Here is a 19,988-nt window from a genome sequence, read left to right on the forward strand (position 1 = left end):
CGAATCCAGAATCTCCACAGCAGAGGATGAGATAGCTGCTATCAAAGCCCAGGTCTCATTGCTAACTATGCGCACATCGGAGCTACACAGGAGAGCCGAAGATGCCGAGAACAGATCTAGACGCAATAACGTCCGCATGGTAGGGCTCCCTGAAACCACCGCAGAATCATCCCTGGCCACCCACCTGGAGGAATGGTTCAGAACCTGGGTACCCACAGGCCACCTCACACCATGGTTCATGTTTGAAAGGGCCCACAGATCGCTGAGGGCCAGACCTCCGCCCAGGTCTCCACCCCGAGTGGTAATAATCTGCCTCTTTAATTTTAAAAACAGAGATATGGTGTTGCAAGACCTTCTCTATAATGGGACAAAAGTCCTCCTTTTCCCAGACTACACATATGAAGTCCAACAACAATGCCGATCATTCATTGAAGTAAAACAAAAACTAAGATCTATGGATATCCAATACCGCCTCCTGTTTCCAGCGAGACTCCGGGTGATCTACAATATTAAGACACACTTCTTTGAACAACCAGACACAGCCTGGACATGGTTGACAGAAGAGATCCCACTGAATATAGACAAACCAGGACGACGGCCGCCGCCCAAAACAATGCTAAAAAGGGCGACCACCCGGCCGACGCCGGCACTCGCAGCGACGAAAGGACAGACATGGATCTCGCTCGAGCTCCCCTTTGGGGACCCGCCGACCAGGACCGAGGGAATCACGGTCACCCGAAAACTCTGTAAACACTCCGGAAAACCAGAGTCTGGAGGATGCCACCCGATCACAACGGGACACACCTGAAGACACTGACTTATCCCGCAACCCGACTCTATCAACCCACAGACCGAAAATTGCTCGGGGGGGGGATGAACCGATGAATGAAATCAAGGCTTAACTTGAACACCTACTAACTAATCATTATGCACTCTTCGATGATCCGACATTATGGATGGGTCCACCACCACCATTGCCACAACCCACCAGTTGAAAACCACCTCACCAGTTGTAGAAGTGATGTGTCATATATATATGGGCGACGGATGCTTCTGGGGGGGAAATATGGGGAGGGGAGGGAGTTGGGGGGCAAAGGGGGTTCAGACCTAGTTTCCAAGGCCATTGTTCAGCCGGTTCCGCTAATGCAATGTTCATGTTTATATTTGTTAGTTAACATACAAAGCAAGGGATTTAAAAATACTGTTGACACAATTGGGCTGCAAGATCATCTAAAGGGAAATCAAGAAGTAGGCTCCCCAGAAATGCATGTCTCCATAACTAAAAACAAAGACATCCATTGTGAAACCCTACTCAAAGCCACCCATCCACCATGAGTCAGACACAGATTATTTCATGGAATGTTAACAGTCTCCTTGACAAAATCAAACGCACCGCAATATTCTCATATATATAGAGATATTGACCAGAAATACTTATGCTGCAAGAAACGCACCTGCTAGGTGATAACTGTCCCTTTCTGGCCCGCCGCGGGTTTGACAGAGCGTATCATGCAGGATTTACACGCGGATCACGAGGGGTAGCTATATTATTACGCCGCACGTTCCCCATGACACACATCCAGGTGCGGAGAGACAAACAAGGTCGAAACATAGCCCTCACCGGCAAAATTGAAGGAGCCACAATCAAAATAATCAGTGTCTACACCCCCCCGTCCTTGATCAACAAAACACTCCAAGCACTCACCACACTCCTTTCCGACCTACCCCCTGGATGTACTATACTAGGTGGCGACTTCAACGCAACCCCAGACCCAACCCTTGACATAACCGGACCAATTTCAACACACAGGTCCACGTTAGCAACAGAAATCAATGGATGGCTCTTAGCGACAGGGCTTTGTGATGCCTGGCGAATATGGCACCCTAGAAAGCGACAATTCACTCACACCTTGGCAGCTCATGGCTCCCAATCTAGAATAGACCTGGTGCTTCTCCCAAGCACTGACTGTGCAGCCCTTACACACGTGGAAATTTTAGCAAGAGGGATCTCGGATCACGCTCCACTCCGGCTCAGTCTGGGCCAACCTCAACCCCGGCTCTGCCCGATGTGGCGACTAAACGCATGGTACCTTCAAGACAAACAATATAGGGAACAAATGCAACAGGCATTAAAAGAATATTTTCACTTAAACGAAAGATCAGTGTCCTCAACAGGCACTCTATTGGCAGCGGGTAAAGAGGTACTACGAGGTGTGGCGAAAAATCTGATACGAAATCAAGAACACACCAAAATCCAACTAATCACACAACTAGAACTCCGGGCGATCGCCCTTGAAAACAAAAACACAACAAACCCAATTGTGAAGCAGAAGCGGCAACTCCTTCTAATCCGAGAGGAAATTCGAGATCGCTCCTTAGAAACTGCAAAACACATTTGGAGGGCAAACACTAGGAAGTTATACGGGTGGGGGGACAAAACCGGCAAAATGCTATACTCACTAATTTCCCATCAACATGCCTCCAGAATTGTCCCCGAAGTCTATGATAAAGTAACCACCCTGGTTACAGGACACTCCGAAATTGCAAATGCCTTCGCCAAATACTACACTGCTCTATACCAGGCATCCACACAAATAGACCTACGTCAGGCCCGTCAAACACTAGAAGGGACACCCCCTCCCACAACTGCCCACGGCAGAAATACAAATCTTGGAGGAACCCATCGGGGCAGAGGAAATTGGAGAAGCAATCTCAACACTAGGCATGGGCAAGACGCCAGGCCCTGATGGGTTCCCTGCGGAGTATTACAAGGCATACAGGGAAGACCTGACCCCACACCTGTTGCGACTCTACACGGAAGTCAGGAAAAATGGCTCCTTCCCCCAGGAGCTAGACACTGCCACGATTGTAGTGCTCCCCAAAACCCAACCCCCCTCGCCACACTGCGCAGATTATAGACCAATAAACACTGAAATTAAAATCTTTGCTTCCATCCTTGCCACTCGTCTCAAAAGGATCCTGCCGCAACTAATCCACCCAGATCAATGTGGGTTTAAGGCAACCCGTAGTACACGGCACTGCATCCGCAGAATACATGCGGCTTTGACGGAGAGACGCCGACTGCCCGGAAACCTTGCGGTCCTGCTTATCGATTTCGAAAGGCATTCGATTCAGTTGATTGGGGTTTCCTTCTCTTGGTGCTCCAACGCGCAGGTTTTGGAACACGATTCCGTCGACTGGTCCAGGCTTTATACACTAACCCTACAGCTGGGGTGCAGGTCAACGGGACGCTGTCCTCTGCATTTGACATCCGCAGGGGCACGTGGCAGGGATGCCTCTTATCCCCTCTCTTGTTTACCCTGACCAATGAGCCTTTGGCCCAGATGATCAGGACCGACGCAGTCTACCGCGGGTGGAGAGGGGGTCCCTCTCACAAGGATAGGATAGCACTGTATGTGGACGATGTCCTGCTATACATGGAAGAGCCCAATACAACCGGCACAGGAAGTCTTTGCCTTTTACGACAATATGAACAAATATTGGGACTCAAGATGAACTCTACTAAATCAATTTTGACCCCGTTGGTGAATTTACGTGATTGCTTTGAATGGCAAAACACAATACCCCTGCGCAGGCTCAGCTTCAAATATTTAGGTATCTGGGTATCCCTCCTGCCTGAAATGACATGGGCTAAATACCTATCTCCTTTACTAACACTAATCAAATTAGACTTACAGAAACTGCAAAGCCTGCCACTAAATGTGATGGGCCAAGTGGCCCTATATAAAATGACGATCCTACCAAGACTCCTATACATATTTCAGAACTTTCCCCTTCCCATCCCTCACTCCTGGTTCAAAAACCTCAAAGGTATCACAGGGAAATTTCTTTGGCGAGGCACCAGACACAGAGTAGCAATACACCACTGTCGGAAAGGAGTATATGATGGGGGCCTAGGCGCATCAGACCCCTACCTGTATTACCGGGCCACCCAATTAATTGTGATCCACGATTGGTTCACTGGGGGTGGGACGACCCAGCCTACAAAACAGAACTGACAATCCTGGGCCTCCCTTGTGTTCTTGACATGCTATACGGATCATCGCTTCCCCGGGATATGGAGGACGTAACCAGCCTTCCTGGGCTGGTGAGCAGCACTGCGGTACACCCAATGGAACGCCATTGTCACCCTTCAGACCCGGCTATGGAGAGGGAAATGGCTGAGCGCCTCAGCTGCACTAAAGGGATTTACAGAATGGGACCGAATAGGTATTTCCTTGGTGGGAGACATATGGAAAGGGAGATCCATGAAATCATTTCAGGAACTCCAGACAGATTTTCAACTAAACCCGACACAATTCTTCAGATATCTCCAACTACGACATGCCCTGAGAATACACCTACCCACCACAGGCCATATGCCGGAATTTAACCCACTCGAAACCAAACTACTCATGGGAAACCTAGAGGGGAAAGGCATCTCTTAAATTTATAAGACACTAATCAATAATATCCCAGATAAATTAGCCCAATTAGGACCAAGTGGGAATCCTGGGTGGGAGCCCTGGAAGAGACGGAGTGGAGAGAAGCCCTGATGGCACCCAAGGTACTGGCAGTGTTAACTAGATTCCGTATAATACAATTCTACCACCTATACGAAGCATACCTGACACCATCCAGACTTCACAAAATGGGAGCCCGCCCCTCTGCCAGATGCCCAAGATGCCAGAGTGACCCAGCAGATTTCTTCCATATGGTATGGACCTGCCCAATAATACAGAAATACTGGGATGGGGTATTTCAAGAAATGGAAAGAGCCCTGGGACAAGAAATACAAAAATCCGCAAAATTAACTTTATTAGGAATAATGGAAGAAATGGGTGGAACACGTGCAAAACGCACCCTAATGGCCACAGCATTACTAGTTGCCAAAAGAGACATTGCAGCCGCCTGGAGTCTCCCTGGGGGCCCATCTCTCAAGAAATGGAAGAGGGGGATGGACTGGTGTGCTAACCAGGAGAAGATAGTATTTGAATCTAGAGGATGCCCGCAAAAATTCGGAAAGATCTGGGGACGATGGCTAGAATTATTAACATAAACCAGAAAGTTCACATGGCTAGAAATATTGTATTATTGTATGATTGTAATATGGTAAGGAGACATGGAAGGCTACTACAACAATTGTCAGCCCCACAACCAATAATGCTGTCTAACATTACTATGAAAATGGAAATGATAACAACACTTTGTAAGATGCATATCTCCTTTGCTTTGTACCTTCCCTTTTTTTCCCCCTTCCCTTTGAAAATAATAAAAATTGTTTATAAAAAAAAAAATGTTACCTGAGTTTTATCTGAGTTGACACACTTTTGAGCATTCTCTCAAAACATTTTTACACTGCTCTGTCAATACCCAGCCATAAGTATGAGTGTTTCACTCTACTTTTCATTTTAACTATACTTAGGTGGCCCTCATGAAACCAAGTAATAATTGTTCACATAAATAGATTGGTTTCACTAAACGTCTGATCCTGAACACTAGATCATTTTCTCAGGAGATTTAATTCCTGACTTCCCAATAAGCATCTAAATCGCCAGCTAGTGTTCTTTTCTCTGGCCATCCGTCTTTGAGCATATTTATAGTTTTGGTGAAAGTAACATCATATTTAGTCTCACTTATCTATGCCTCATCATTCACTCCCCTTAGATTCTTTGTTCCTAATGCTGCCATCCATTCAGCAAGAGGTTCTCACACACGACAAAGGAAATCTACTTAAATATTCAGCAATCTTATTACGTGCCAAATTGCACTAATTTAGAGTCGAATTCTGCTAAGTCTACAAAGGCTCACACTTCTTCTTTTTTACTGGGTGGTGGGACTTTGTATAGCTAAAATCAGATCCTCTTTAGGTACAATGCCATTACAACTGATTTCATGACACAGATCCATGACCTTTCCTTTGCCTATTTTACATTTCTTCTGCTGTCAACCCACAGTCTTCAGAATTCTCAATACCATACTTATTGTCTTATGTTCTTCTCTGTTTACCCCATAATAAAAATATTGTCCTGGAAGCAGGCTATAGTAGACACATTAAGCAATAGTTTGTACATTAAATGCTGAAACATGAGGGCCACCAAATGTAGGAAGGTAGCCTCGTTCTAGACTTGTTATCCCCACTTTTGGCCTGTTTGTGAGTATATGTCAGGGTGTTTTTACTGTCTCACTGGGATCCTGCTAGCCAGGGCCCAGTGCTCATACGTTTGTGGCCTAAATGTGTTCCCTGTGTGGTGCCTAACTATCACTGAGGCTCTGCTAACCAGAACCTCAGTGTTTATGCTCTCTCTGCTTTTAAAATTGGCACTGCAAGCTAGTGACTAATTTTACCCGTTCTCATTGGCACACTGGAACGCCCTTATAATTCCCTTGTATATGGTACCTAGGTACCAAGGGTATTGGGGTTTCAGGAGATCCCTATGGGCTGCTGCATTCCTTTTGCCACCCATAGGGAGCTCAGACAATTCTTACACAGGACTGCCACTGCAGCCTGAGTGAAATAACGTCCACGATATTTCACAGCCATTTTACACTGCACTTAAGTAACTTATAAGTCACCTATATGTCTAACCCTCGCTTGGTGAAGGTTAGGTACAAAGTTACTTAGTGTGTGGGCACCCTGGCACTAGCCAAGGTGCCCCCACATTGTTCAGGGCAAATTCCCCGGACTCTGTGAGTGCGGGGACACCATTACACGCGTGCACTACATATAGGTCAATACCTATATGTAGCGTCACAATGGTAACTCCGAACATGGCCATGTAACATGTCTAGGATCATGGAATTGTCACCCCAATACCATCTCGGTATTGGGGGACAATTCCATGCATCCCCGGGTCTCCAGCATACAGCCCGGGTACTGCCAAACTAACTTTCCAGGGTCTCCACTGCAGCTACCGCTGCTGCCAACCCCTCAGACAGGTTTCTGCCCCCCTGGGGCCTGGGCAGCCTGGTCCCAAGAAGGCAGAACAAAGGATTTCATCTGAGAAAGGGTGTTACACCCTCTCCCTTTGGAAATAGGTGTGAAGGGCCTGGGAGGAGTAGCCTCTCCTGGCCTCTGGAAATGCTTTGAAGGGCACAGATGGTGCCTTCCTTGCTTAAGCCAGTCTACACCGGTTCAGGGATCCCCCCAGCCCTGCTCTGGCATGAAATTGGACAAAGTAAAGGGGAGTGCTCAATCCCCTGACCAGCACCTCCAAGGGGAGGTGCCCAGAGCTCCTCCAGTGTGTCCCAGACCTCTGCCATCTTGGATGCAGAGGTGTGAGGGCACAATGGACAGCTCTGAGTGGCCAGTGCCAGCAGGTGACGTCAGAGACCCCTCCTGATAGGTTCTTACCTTTCTCAGTAGCCAATCCTCCTCTGTGGGTTGTTTAGGGTCTTTCCTGTGGGAATCTCACCAGATAACGAATGCAAGAGCTCACCAGAGTACCTCTGCACTTCCCTCTTCGACTTCTGCCAGGGATCGACCGCTGACTGCTTCATGACGCTTGCATAACCACAGCAAAGTAGCAAAAAGACTACCAGCAACATTGTAGCGCCTCATCCTGACTGCTTTCTTGACTGTTTCCTGGTGGTGCATGCTCTGGATCCCCAGCACTCCGTCCTGCATTGCCCAACTCGCTGAGTTGGACTCCGACGTCGTGGGACCCTCTTTTGTTGCTGTGAGTCGACTGCCATCCTCAGATCTTCTAAGTGCCTGTTCAGGTGCTTCTGCGGGTGCTGTCTGCTTCTGCATGGGCTCTCCGTGTTGCTGAGCGCCCCCTCTGTCCCATCCTTCAAGGGGCGACCTCCTGGTCCTTCCTGGGTCCTATCAGCACCCAAAATCCTCAACCATAACTCTTGCAGCTAGCAAGGCTTGTTTGCGGTCTTTCTGTGTGGAAACAACTCTGCATCCTCCAGCACACCGTGGGACATCTTCTGACCAAAGGAGAAGTTCCTGGCCCCTTCTGTTGTTGCAGAATCTTTGGCTTCTTCCACCCGGTGGCAGCCCTTTTGCACCTTCATCTGGGGTTTGGTGGGCTCCTGCCCGCCCTGGACACTTGCATGACTCTTGGACTTGGTCCCCTTCCTTTACAGGTCCTCAGGTCCAGGAATTTGTCTTCAGTGTTTTGCAGTCAGTTGTCCTTGCAGAATCCCCTATCTCGACTTTACTGCCTTTCTGGGGTAGTAGGGTAACTTTACTCCTACATTTCAGGGTCTTGGGGTGGGGTATCTTGGACACCCTAAGTGTTTTCTAACACTCCCAGCGACCCTCTACACACTACACTAGGCCTGGGGTCCATTCGTGGTTCGCATTCTTCTTTTGGAGTATATGGTTTGTGTTGCCCCAGGCCTATTTCTCCCTATTGCAATCTATTGTGTTCTACATTGTTTGTACTACCTTTCTAACTGTTACTTACCTGATTTGGCTTTTGTGTATATATATTTGGGGTATATTACTTACCTCCTAAGGGAGTATATCCTTTGAGATACTTTTGGCACCTTTATTTTTAGTAACTCTGAGTATTGTGTTTTCTTATGATATAGTGCTATATGATATAAGTGGTATAGTAGGAGCTTTGCATGCCTCCTAGTTCAGCCTAAGCTGTTCTGCTATAGCTACCTCTATCAGCCTAAGCTGTTCTGCTATAGCTACCTCTATCAGCCTAAGCTGCTAGAACACCTCTATTCTACTAATAAGGGATAACTGGACCTGGCACAAGGTGTAAGTATCACAAGGTACCCACTATAAGCTATGCCAGCCTCCTACACCAAAGGTAAGCCAAAAGGAACTCTTCTAAACAGATAACACCCTATTGGCATTATGAAAACTGTCAGGTGTTTTCTATCTGGCTGTAATTATACTTAGTTGCAGGCTGACATTAGGGTGATTACTGAAAACTAACTCATGGCCCTTGTTAAGGACAGTAATTCATTTATGAGTGGCAGGGGAAATCAAACAACAAATATTTTCTTTTTGAGGCCCCTGAAGTCGACGCAAAGTCATATGTTGCTGCTCGTTTTCCCAGCCACCACCAGCGGGGCAACCCAGTCAGAGGTTTCTACTTCTTAAATCATGAAACTACTTTCCAGTCTATTAAATTTTGTAATTACCTCATCTCATTTGGCCATTGGAATATTGTGGATTTTATGAGCATCCAGAAGAATACCTAAGATGCCAATTTCAGCATAACCGGAATGGAATCGTGCTGTTAGGGCTTGTTGACTTGCGTCACCCTCAACTCTTCCAGTTGCACACAACAAGTTACTGGGCCCGCTTCTCCTGTACCTGTATGAGATGCCGTATCTGGGATTCAAAACCTCCAGTGACCCCAGACGGTTACGATTCCACGTGAAATGTGCTCAGTTCTGTACCTCCACAATAAGGAGGCACAACATCAAGGGTCTGATAATTTGAATCGCCCTGACCATACGTTTACTCACAAGCTAATTCCCAATGTGGTGTCTCCTCAGAAAGAGGCACTAGTCTGGTGCGTGATGACTTGAACCGCGCCAGACAATCCCGGACTCTCCCACGAAGGATGTAAATACCACACCACTCTGAAAGGCACAACATCTACCATGCAATGACTTGAGTTGCACTGGTCCCTCCAGTCACACTTAGAACATGGTTTCCATACCTATCTCGAATGAGTAAAACTGTCTAGTGTGCAATGACTTTAGACGCACCAGACTCCTCAGTCACATTTCGACCAAGTACAGCACAACTCAGGTTGCAGCCTCACCTTCAAGGGTCGCAGCCAATGGACAGGGCACCACACACAATGAGCATGCAGCCGAGGCTCACACAAGAGAAATGCAACACACTCGACAATAGTGGGCCCTGCAAAGTCCCGCACCAGGTGATCCTGTTCACACCAACAAGACGTTTCAGCGTGCAGAGGTCCCCACGATGAAGGGCCACTTACCTGAAGTGCAGGCAATCCTTGGCAAGCTCTTCAAAAGGCAATACTGGTCTCCAGACACAATAATTAGGCTACGCTTTTGCCATTGCTGCCAGATGAAGTTCAGCATACAATGCAGGAGCAGCAGAGGGCACCGATTTAAGTCCCTCTCAAGAGATCTTTGATGTCCCTGACACCTCCTCCAAGAACAGGGGGCAAGCCAACATGCCTATGAAGAGCTACCCTTTGGGATGCTACACAGCAGCAGGCAATCAGCCACAGGCCAGTCTCTAAGCAGGAAGGGAAGTGCGGATCCCCCCCATGGACAGAAATCAGATTCCTCTGGCAGTGTGCCCATGCATCAAGCAGCACTAGTCGCGCATCACTGCAAAGATGGTTCCTTTGAAGTTGGGGGTGGGTCAAAGGGTTCTCCTAGAAAGCACAAATGTCTTTCCTAAATCTCCTCCCTGTCTGCCCTGAGGGTCTGGAATGTAGATCTTTATCTTAAGTGGGGCCATGCCCTGGCTTCGAGAGGCCAAGTGTCAACTTCTCCCCCAATCTGTCTATCTAGGCCCCAAATAGAAGGGATCTGTCATTCTGCCCGAGTTTTATAGTGGTCATCTAAGGAATGAACAAATGTGCTCTAACCCTCCACCCTCCCCTGTGACCTGTAGAAAGAAGCCTAATTTACAGGCGACAAGAACCATTAGAGAACCAAAAAATTCCCACATCCTAGAAGCGGCATTTCTGGGGCATTAATGACAAAACCACCTTCACCATTCAAAGGGGTTTGTCATTTTGAGTCCAACGATACTAAACATCATGAGGCTGCTCGCTCCCCTGCAATCCACTATTACAGCCAGACTTAATAAGACTCATTTTCCCATGTTACTTTATGGGCAAAGCAGCTCTCATAGTTAGTACAAACACACATGGGTATGCAGCACTCCCAGGGGCACATATGCCCTGGTGCATACCAATGCCTACTGAGCGTGTAACACTCTTGTTAAAGCCACCACAAAGGTGCAAGTGTGTCAATACTGGCCTGTGCTATCAGGCTCAGGTTCTGTCTTAGAATACCCATGCGCTAATGTGCACACCCTGGCAAGTGATGCCAGCTCCAGTACCCATATAGGAAAACTACACTAGTGCGAGTATGCACACATGGGCAAGTGTTACTTCCGGGGGGTGGGGGGTGGAAGGATGGCACAGGAACTCTGCGCTTCCCATGAGAAAGTGCCCTGGGCTGGTAGGCCCTTCATGAGAACCAGAAAAAACATCCTAGAGAAAAACAAAAAACTTTAGGGGAACCACTACCTCTTCGTGTCAGGTCTAGCACGCTATTAACAATAACCAACTATTTGAGACAGTTCCGTCTGTATAATATTTAAATTGCATGAAGCTAAAAAAACTTTTCATGTTTTTCATTATGTCAAGTATTTTTTTTTTTTGCGCTCACAAGCAATGATCCATGCTGCTCAGTGGAAAACCTGGTAGTCCACCATATACAGCCAATTTCATTCATAATCTTCGGACACTTATGTTTTTTCAGGAACAAAGCTCCTGATGTTGTAATCCTATTCCCCCTAGTCTCTGCAAAGTGCTTTTAAAGCGTTATATAGCAGTACAAGCTCGATACAAACAATAAATAGATAACATTTTAAACAATATCAGTCTCTGTTAAATAATTCTCATTCTTACTCAACAAAATTGAATCGTAGGGGTTGATCCTATGGCTCCTTTTCACCGACAGAAAGACCAAAACTGATGCGTGTCCTGTAGCTACGCAGTATGCGTCTGTGCACATGGAGTAATTTAACATTTATTCAAAAGGTTTGTAGACCCTGCTGTCTAACAGATTATTCCAATATGACACACCTGATAAGAAAATGACGTATGGTACGTATCACACACCCTCATTCTCCACTGCATTACCCTGTGTTGAGCTCCCACCACAGGTAACATTTTAATGCGAGTGGGGCAGTCTCACGCTCGTATTTGGAGGGTTGATAAAAGAACACCTTAACTAGTGCACGAATAACATCCATTATAATACATAAAAATCCAATTTACTTATTAGTGCACACTAAAGAATGGGCCAAGAAATTACTGTCCATGCCATGTCATGCAGCTGCTTCAGCTCGCCAAGTACCAAGCTAGATTATCATGTGTGCAGATATATGTATATAATTTACAAAGTGCACAAATACCGTTATGGTATATACTGGAAAGTAAATACTTACTACTCCCCACCACAGGGCATCTGCATAACTTCCAAACTGGTTTCCTCCGTCGCTGTCCACTGCATCTTTTTCAGCAAGATACACAAAATACGAAGAAAATATTAGGCCTAAAAAGCCAATGTATAAGGTTGTTATCAGTTCCTGGATGTGGAAGAAAATAAAACATAATTGTAATCTTCCAATTGAATAGCGAAAAGCTTACAACACTTGTACATGATAATAGTACGGTGAATTAATGACTTATTTATGACACATACTGAAAAACTGAAAATAAAATACAAACACCAACACGTTTTCCTATTTTCAGCAAACTTTTCCAAATCAGAATTGTCATGTTTAGGTGAGGTTAAATTAACATTTTCAAAATATTAAAAAATTGTAGCTTATAAAGTCGCATGCATACTCCAGCAATGACTGAGTCACTTACCTTAGTTGGTAACAAAGATATGCAGTCGGTAAGTCACAATGCTAAAAGCTCACTGAGCATTGTCTAGTCAGTCTTTTGGTCAGTCGCACGGGTACATATTCTTGACAGTACAGGTGCACATTTGCAGGGGGCTAAATGCCAATTTGCAGGCGGAGCTAATGAAATACAGTTGAAAAAGCAAGTGTCTGTAAAGTTAGGGGCATAGAGTAAAAACGGTCAATCAGGTAAGTGACCTGGAAGGAATGAATTCAAAAAATGTTCATTGATAGATTATTGTGGTGGTGGTGTTCCATAAAAGTGTGCTGTGCATTAAACACATCTTGGTTGTGTGGATGGTGCATGTGAGTGCGGGAGTGAGCATTTACTTTTCAGCTTTCCGACCTATGGCACCATCAACTGCGTTTATTTAGTCATTGCATGACCACTCCACCCCTGCACACGTACCACCATAGCAGTATGTTCTTTAGGTGAACATCCTGGTTTATATGAATTGTTTACATCTTAAATAGCTTTGGTGCGGGTGTCAGCCACTGGCCGACGCCCACACCACCTTCCTGGTGCGGGTCACGACAAGTGGCCGACACCAGGCAGGTGGGTTAAAAAATATTCTGGTGCATTGCACTGCAGGATTTATTTTTTTTATTTAAAAATCCCTGGGAGACACAAAAGAAATTCCATGTCTCCCCCCGCCCCTTTGTGACGTCAGCATCCCGCGCTGACTTACACTTGTTTTTCACACTAGAGTGGGAAGCAGCAGGTAAGGCCGCTTCCTGCTCCAGTGGGGAAAACGGGCCCAATCGGGCCTCCCCACTGTTCGGGAAGGCCTTGTTTGAAAGGGGAGATTCTCCCCTTTCAACCAAGGCTTTCCTGAAATGGTTTCTTGGCCCTCGATCACAGTGCAGCTGCGATCGAGGGCCAGGATACCCCACTAAACAGCAGGGAATTCACTTTGGGGGGGCGACACCCTCTGAAAACTGGCATATTTTTTTTTTTAAAAACAAAGTTTACACCCAGGGTTTAAAAAATGAAAGTTTTTTTTTTTCTGTAAAAAAAAAAAAAAAAAACCATAAAATTGGCAGGGGGTGACCCCCTGTGGGGAATTTTTTTTTTGTAATGGTTTCCATGGGGTATGTATATATATCGATCACTTTTGTCAATGCGTATGTGGTTTCCCTCTGGGCTGCGATTGGCCTCCAGGAAAATCACACCCACATATAAAAGTGATCTCTTTACATTTTATATATATATATATAAGTTCTTTTGCAATTGCAGCTTGAGTCTTCAAAGCAATGCTTATACTTCAACTGACGCGTTTTGACAGTAGCTTTTAGGCAGCAATAAAAAAAAGTCAAGGAACTCTTGTGATTATGTTTCTGCTACAAAAGGACCTGACTTTTGTCTAGTGGCAGTTGTGATGCTATAAAGTAGCACAGAAGGTTTATATGCCTACTGCAAAGATCAAATCTGTATTTTATGTAAATAGCTGAGTGGATTAGTAAAGCCAGCCATTAACTGCACTATAATATAAATTAAATGTATGTGTGAGGGGGGCTATGGAGAGATGAATGGCACTTTTGCTAGGTGGTAATGAGGGAATCCGAGGAGAAGGTTATGGAAGTGGGAGCACCAATAATGATTGTTAGACTGTGACGATTGGTATGTGACAAGGTGAAGTAACAGTGTGTCTTTTTTGTTTTTTTGAGTGTCTTGAGAGAACGTGCTGATTGACGGAAGAAGCAAAGGTAAGGTGATTGACCTTCATTGTTGCACGCATCTCACACACACCCACCAGCAATTTTGTGACTGTCTACGTAGGCTAGTGTTTTAGAGTGACAGTTTAGCCAGTAGCAGAGATGACGTCTCGTTGGATGACTGCTGCTCAAGCCCTAACTCGGGTTATAGAGGACAGCTCTGACGTAAGATCAGACACTGAGACAGCAGATACTTAGACAGCATCTGAGGGATAGGACAATGGCGCAGACTCTGGGAGTGATTTTCTGACAACTTCTCTTCCAGTGATTCTGAGAGAGGTGATGAGGACAGTCCTGCTGTCCCTTCGCAAGCAGTGAGGACAATAGCAGGTTAGCCCAACCCAGAGAACAGGTGCATGTGGTGGCAAACACAGAGAGAGTGCTCTCTTGGGAGCTCCCCAATTTAGTTCAGCCTCAAATTCCACCACCCAAATCCGATTGTGGAGACATAAACATTATTTATCACAAAACCATCTGGTTTTGTAAGGCAGGCACCTGCGTTTTTGGTTCTGGGCTCAGTGGCCATGTAGGGAAACCTACCAAACCCAGACATTTCTGGAAACTAAACACCCGGGGAGTCCACAGAGGTGTGACTTGTGTGGATTTCCCAAAGTTTTCTTACCCTGAATACCCTGTGAAGGTGAAATGTTGAATAAAAACTATTTTTTCTTGTTTTTCTGTCACACAAACTACAGGAATATGCTGGGAATCACAAAATTCCTACCCAGTATTTCCCCACCTGTCCTGATAAAAATGCTATCCCACTTCAGTGCCTTTACCTAGTGCCTGCATCAGGAATTGGATCACCCCAGGGTCAGCAGTTGCCCTCATGTAAGGACTAACATTGACCATTGTGTGATCCATTCCTGACACGGGCACTAGGCCTACCCACACAAGTGAGGTACCATTTTTGTTGGGAGACTTGGGGGAATGCTGGGTGGAAGGAAATTTGTGGTTCCTCTCAGATTCCAGAACTTTCGGTCACCGAAATGTGAGGAAAAAGTGTTTTTAGACAGATTGTGAGGTTAGCAAAGGATTCTAGGTAACAGAACCTGGTAAGAGCCCCACAAGTCACCCATCCTGGATTCCCCTAGGAGTCTAGTTTTCAAAAATGCACAGGTTTGGTAGGTTTGCCTAGGTACCGGCTGAGCTCGAGACCAAAATCCACAGCTAGGCACTTTCCAAAAAAACACATCAGTTTTCAATGTAAAACTGTGATGTGCCCATGTTGCATTTCCTGTCATGGGCACTAGGCCTACCCACACAAGTGAGGTACTATTTTGTATCGGGAGACTTGGCGGAACACAGAATAGAAGAACAAGTGTTATTGCACCTTGTCTTTCTCTACATTTTTTCCTTCCAAATATAAGGTAGTGTGTAAAAAAGAAGCCTATTTGAGAAATGCTCTGTAATTCACATGCTAGTATGGGGACCCCAGAATTCAGAGATCTGCAAATAACCACTGTTTCAGAACACCTTATCATGTGCCCATTTTGGAAACACAAACTTTTCCTTGATACCTATTTTTGACTCTCTATATTTCACCAAATGAATTGCTGTACACCCGGTATACAATGAAAACCCACTGCATGGTGCAGCTGATTTATTGGCTCTGGGTACCTAGGGTTCTTGATGAACCTACAAGCCCTATATATCCCCACAACCAGAAGAGTACAGCAGACGTAACAATCTATTGGTTTAAAAAATCTGCCATAGATCGAAAGAGTTATAGAAGAAAACGTGGACCGAAATGGCTGTTTTTTTACCTCAATTACAATATTGTTTTTATTTCAGCTGTTATTTTCTGTATGAAAACCTTGTAGAACCTACACAAATGAACCCTTGCTGAAATCAGAATGTATCTACTTTCCGCAAATGTTTAGCTGTCCAGGATCCAGCATTGGTTTCACACCCATTTCTGTCACTAACTGGAAGGAGGCTAAAAGCACAAAAAATAGTAAAAATGGGGTATGCCCCAGTAAAAATGCCAAAATTGTGTTGAAAAATGTGGTTTTCCGATTCAAGTCTGCCTGTTCCTGAAAGCTGGGAAGGTGGTGATTTTAGCACCACAAAGCCTTTGTTGATGCCATTTTCAGGGGAAAAAACACATGCTTCTGCAGCCCTTTTTCAAATTTTTCTGAAAAAAATGAAAATTTAGCTGTATTTTGGCTAATTACTTGGTCTCCTTCAGGGAAACCCACAAACTCTAGGTACTTTTAGAATTCCTAGTATGTTGGAAAAAAGGATGCAAATTTGGCATGGTTAGCTTATGGGGCCAATAGGTTATGAAGGCCTAAGCGTGAACTACCCCAAATAGCCAAAAAAGGGCTCACCACTGGTGGAGGGGGAGGCCCAGCAGCTAAGAGGTTAAGACTATGACTAATATCCTAATTCCACAAGGAATGCCCTAAATCCACGTCTGCTTGTTTATTATTTTCCATTGGTAGAAATTTGCAAATTTCAGGTATCATAAAGGCTTTCCCCGAGTACTCCTCATTGAGAAATTGGCTGTTTGGTTGAGGACGGTGTGAGGTCTCTTCAGCCATAATCCCAGTCTGGGTGAACCACTGAAGTCAATAAATTATCCTGTGCTTAACCCTCTGGTAGCTTGGCACAAAAGCGGTCAGGTTTGACTTAGAGGCAATGTCAAAAGTATGTGTGCAGCACACAAACAATAAAACGCAAGAAAAATCCCACACCAATCTAGAAAAAGTAAATTTCAATAAATTATTTAACACAAAAATGACAAAAATCACGAGTGGACCCAGGGTTATGACTTTTTAAATGTTATACTGAGAACTAGTGTCTAAAAGATCCAAGTGCCAACCACAGACATCTAATTGTACGAAACCGGGGCAAAGTTGAAAGTAATGGCCAACTGCAATAGAGCATGGTTCGGATACACAAAGTGAATTGGGCCTGGTATCAGCCTACCTTCTAACTAAGAAGAATTTCTGCAGACAAATGTCTGACAGGATAAAGTTTAGCAATGCAAGGCAGCTGGTGGTTCCCGAGGAGGAGGAGTCATCGTAGGAAGCCACTGTTCAAAGTTGTGGTGAAGAATACTTTGTTCAGGCTTTTCAAAAATCGAAAATCATAGTGAGATGAAGTTGCAGGCTGCAGCCGATGAGATCTCCACAGGGCCAGATTACACTTTTGAGAGGAGCTGCTCATAAGAATTTGCTGCTACAGAGAAGAATGTAGCAGGTGCTGCTGTGAACTCACGTCGACTGCCAATGCCCTTGGATGGATAGACAAGTAGACTGGTCCCGGTCTCCTCTCGGTTGTCAGAGAACCTTTTAGCCAAAAATGTTCTCAATTCCAGGTTTTGGATTTTAGCTACATGGGCACCATTCACAGCTCTACTAAGGGTGCAAGACTAAAGACGCACCACTTGGAGGGTCAGGACTCACTCAGGCAGGGTGTGGGTTCAAAATGGTTGGCGGTTTTTGTGTGCCTGGGGCTCTTATCAGTAGGCTAACCAACTAGCTTTTTGAGTCACTCTCGTAGTCCTAGTTTTAAGAAGTGCAGGACACAACAGCTAAGCGTACCTCTGAGGGCTCAGGGTAGATTTCACACAGCAAAGCAGTTTTTCTTGGTGAAACAAAACAGTCTTCTGAAGTACACAGCAGGCAGTCCTCAGAGTCCTTCCACAGGTCCAGAAAGTGAGTTGGAGAGTGGGTCACAGGGTCCCATTTTTAAATCCTGCTGCTCACTTTGAAGTGGGGGAAGCTTCTGAGGTTCCCCCCAGTAGAGGTGCCTGGAAATGCATTCCTCCCTGCCCTGGTCCCAGCTTGTCCAGGGGCACAGTAAGCTAGTGTGAAGCCCTTTGCATGTAAGTTGAGCCAGTGCCTTTGTGTGCAAGTGTGGCTGGTGACAACTCTGCCTAACACCCCTCACACACACACACACACACACATCTTGGCAAAGATGGCCCATCCTGTCACAACCCCAAGACTCTCTAATGTGATGCTCTCTGGGAAGGATACTCAAAAGCCAAATGTGAACTACACTGAATCATGTGACCCAGGAAACAGGTGGCAGGCACCAAATGGTTAGGACAAGAAACTTCCAACTTTCAAAAAGTGGCATTTTTAGGATTATGAGTTAAAAATTGACTTTACTCTAAATGAGGGTTTTAAATTACAATTCCTCAGACACCAAACATGACTTTCCCTCCTGCTGTCTGTGAGAGTGTACATTTTCTAATATGTTTATTAATGATTTTATTATAACTAAATGTATGATGAATTAACGTGTAAAACGGGTGACATTTGAAAATGGTTTTCAAAGTTAATTTTCTCTTCCTAACTGAGCAAAACTCTAACTAAATGTTTTGGTTATTTTCCATAATTCAAGGCTTACATAAAAGTGCATTCTGTGATTTAATAGATGTGTCCACAGCTACCCCTTGTGGGTTGTTGAATTATGTCTTACAAGGACATGTTTTAACCGAGCATTGCATAAGTTGAATGTTCTATTGTTTGAGAATGTTACTAACAAGTTTTTTCCTCGAGGATAGAAGTGGAGTTGCAACTGTAAAAGTTTCTTCCTGAGAAGAGATGTTTGGGCGGAAATGGAACAATGGAGCTACAGACGAGACGGAAGAGGAAAAGTTACTGTTGAAGAAAATGTTCTAGTTAATGTAGTATTGTTGTATTTTAGGTTATCAGTTTAGTTGTTGATTGGCTGAAGTGTAACCACCCCGTGGACTGACCAATCATAAGCTTTTTAGAGATTAGTATAACAACCTAGGTAGGATTCTCTAGAAGGCAGATGAGTAGAGACGGGAGGAGATTGCAAATTTTAGCGGGAGAGATTGAAGCCGTTAGATTCCAGTGTTCCCGTAGCAGTGTGGGTTTAGCTGACGTTAGACCCAATTCTTCTGAAGACATATCTGATGGTGTCCTTTTGCTGAAGTAGTCTGCATGTTATGATCGAATAGGGTAATGTATGACATTGTGATGTTATATGCGTTTCTTTTGGTTTCCAGGTACCAGCTGCAACTTATAATTTGCATATTAATAATATTTTTTTATTATTAACCACAGTTGAAGAGTTTTTCTAAATTTGTGTTACTAAGTTCTTTTTACATGAAGCCCAATATTTTAATGCTAATTTGTGGTTAGTGAGGGAATTAAATTGAACTGCTCATGACTTACATTGACATCTTTTGGGTGTTGTACTAATGTATACTTTGCCATTATTATCAGTTCTGGTATTAATAATAAGTGTAATTCTCTTAGAGATTATTTGTTTGATTGTTCTAATTAAACTGAGATATATAAGATGTTGTAATCAACCACTATTAATTTTATATGCTTACCACTTGTGTTTGAGAGTTATTTTCATAACATTAGCGTTGTTAATCTAGGGAAATACATTTGATAAATCTTCTTAATAAACTGGTGTGGTTATTGACTGAGGTTTATTATCATTGATTGTGTCGATTATTGTTGATGCTTACATTACCAATTGATGACATCCCCTGAAACCTATGTTGCTTCGATCCATAGTCCTCTAGTGCACAATCCACTATTCAGTGTAAATAATAGCTAGGATTCCGTGGCGCTGCAGCATGTCCAATAAACGTTATCACTTATTAAATGCAATAAGACAGCCCTATGTTGTCCTACAGGAGAAGTAGGCCTTGCAGCAGTGAAAA

General features: G+C 44.7%; 1 protein-coding gene across 1 annotated transcript in view; it reads right to left on the minus strand.

Moving 5' to 3' along the window:
- Positions 1–19,988, minus strand: part of KCNQ1 (potassium voltage-gated channel subfamily Q member 1) — a 743,603-nt gene that overhangs the window by 294,313 nt on the left and 429,302 nt on the right. The window contains exon 6 of the mRNA XM_069223021.1: positions 12,146–12,286. Coding sequence (XP_069079122.1) covers positions 12,146–12,286 — 141 coding nt within the window. The remainder of the gene's footprint in view (positions 1–12,145; positions 12,287–19,988) is intronic.

The sequence above is a fragment of the Pleurodeles waltl genome, chromosome 3_1 (genome assembly GCF_031143425.1).
Source record: "Pleurodeles waltl isolate 20211129_DDA chromosome 3_1, aPleWal1.hap1.20221129, whole genome shotgun sequence".
Lineage (NCBI taxonomy): Eukaryota > Metazoa > Chordata > Amphibia > Caudata > Salamandridae > Pleurodeles > Pleurodeles waltl.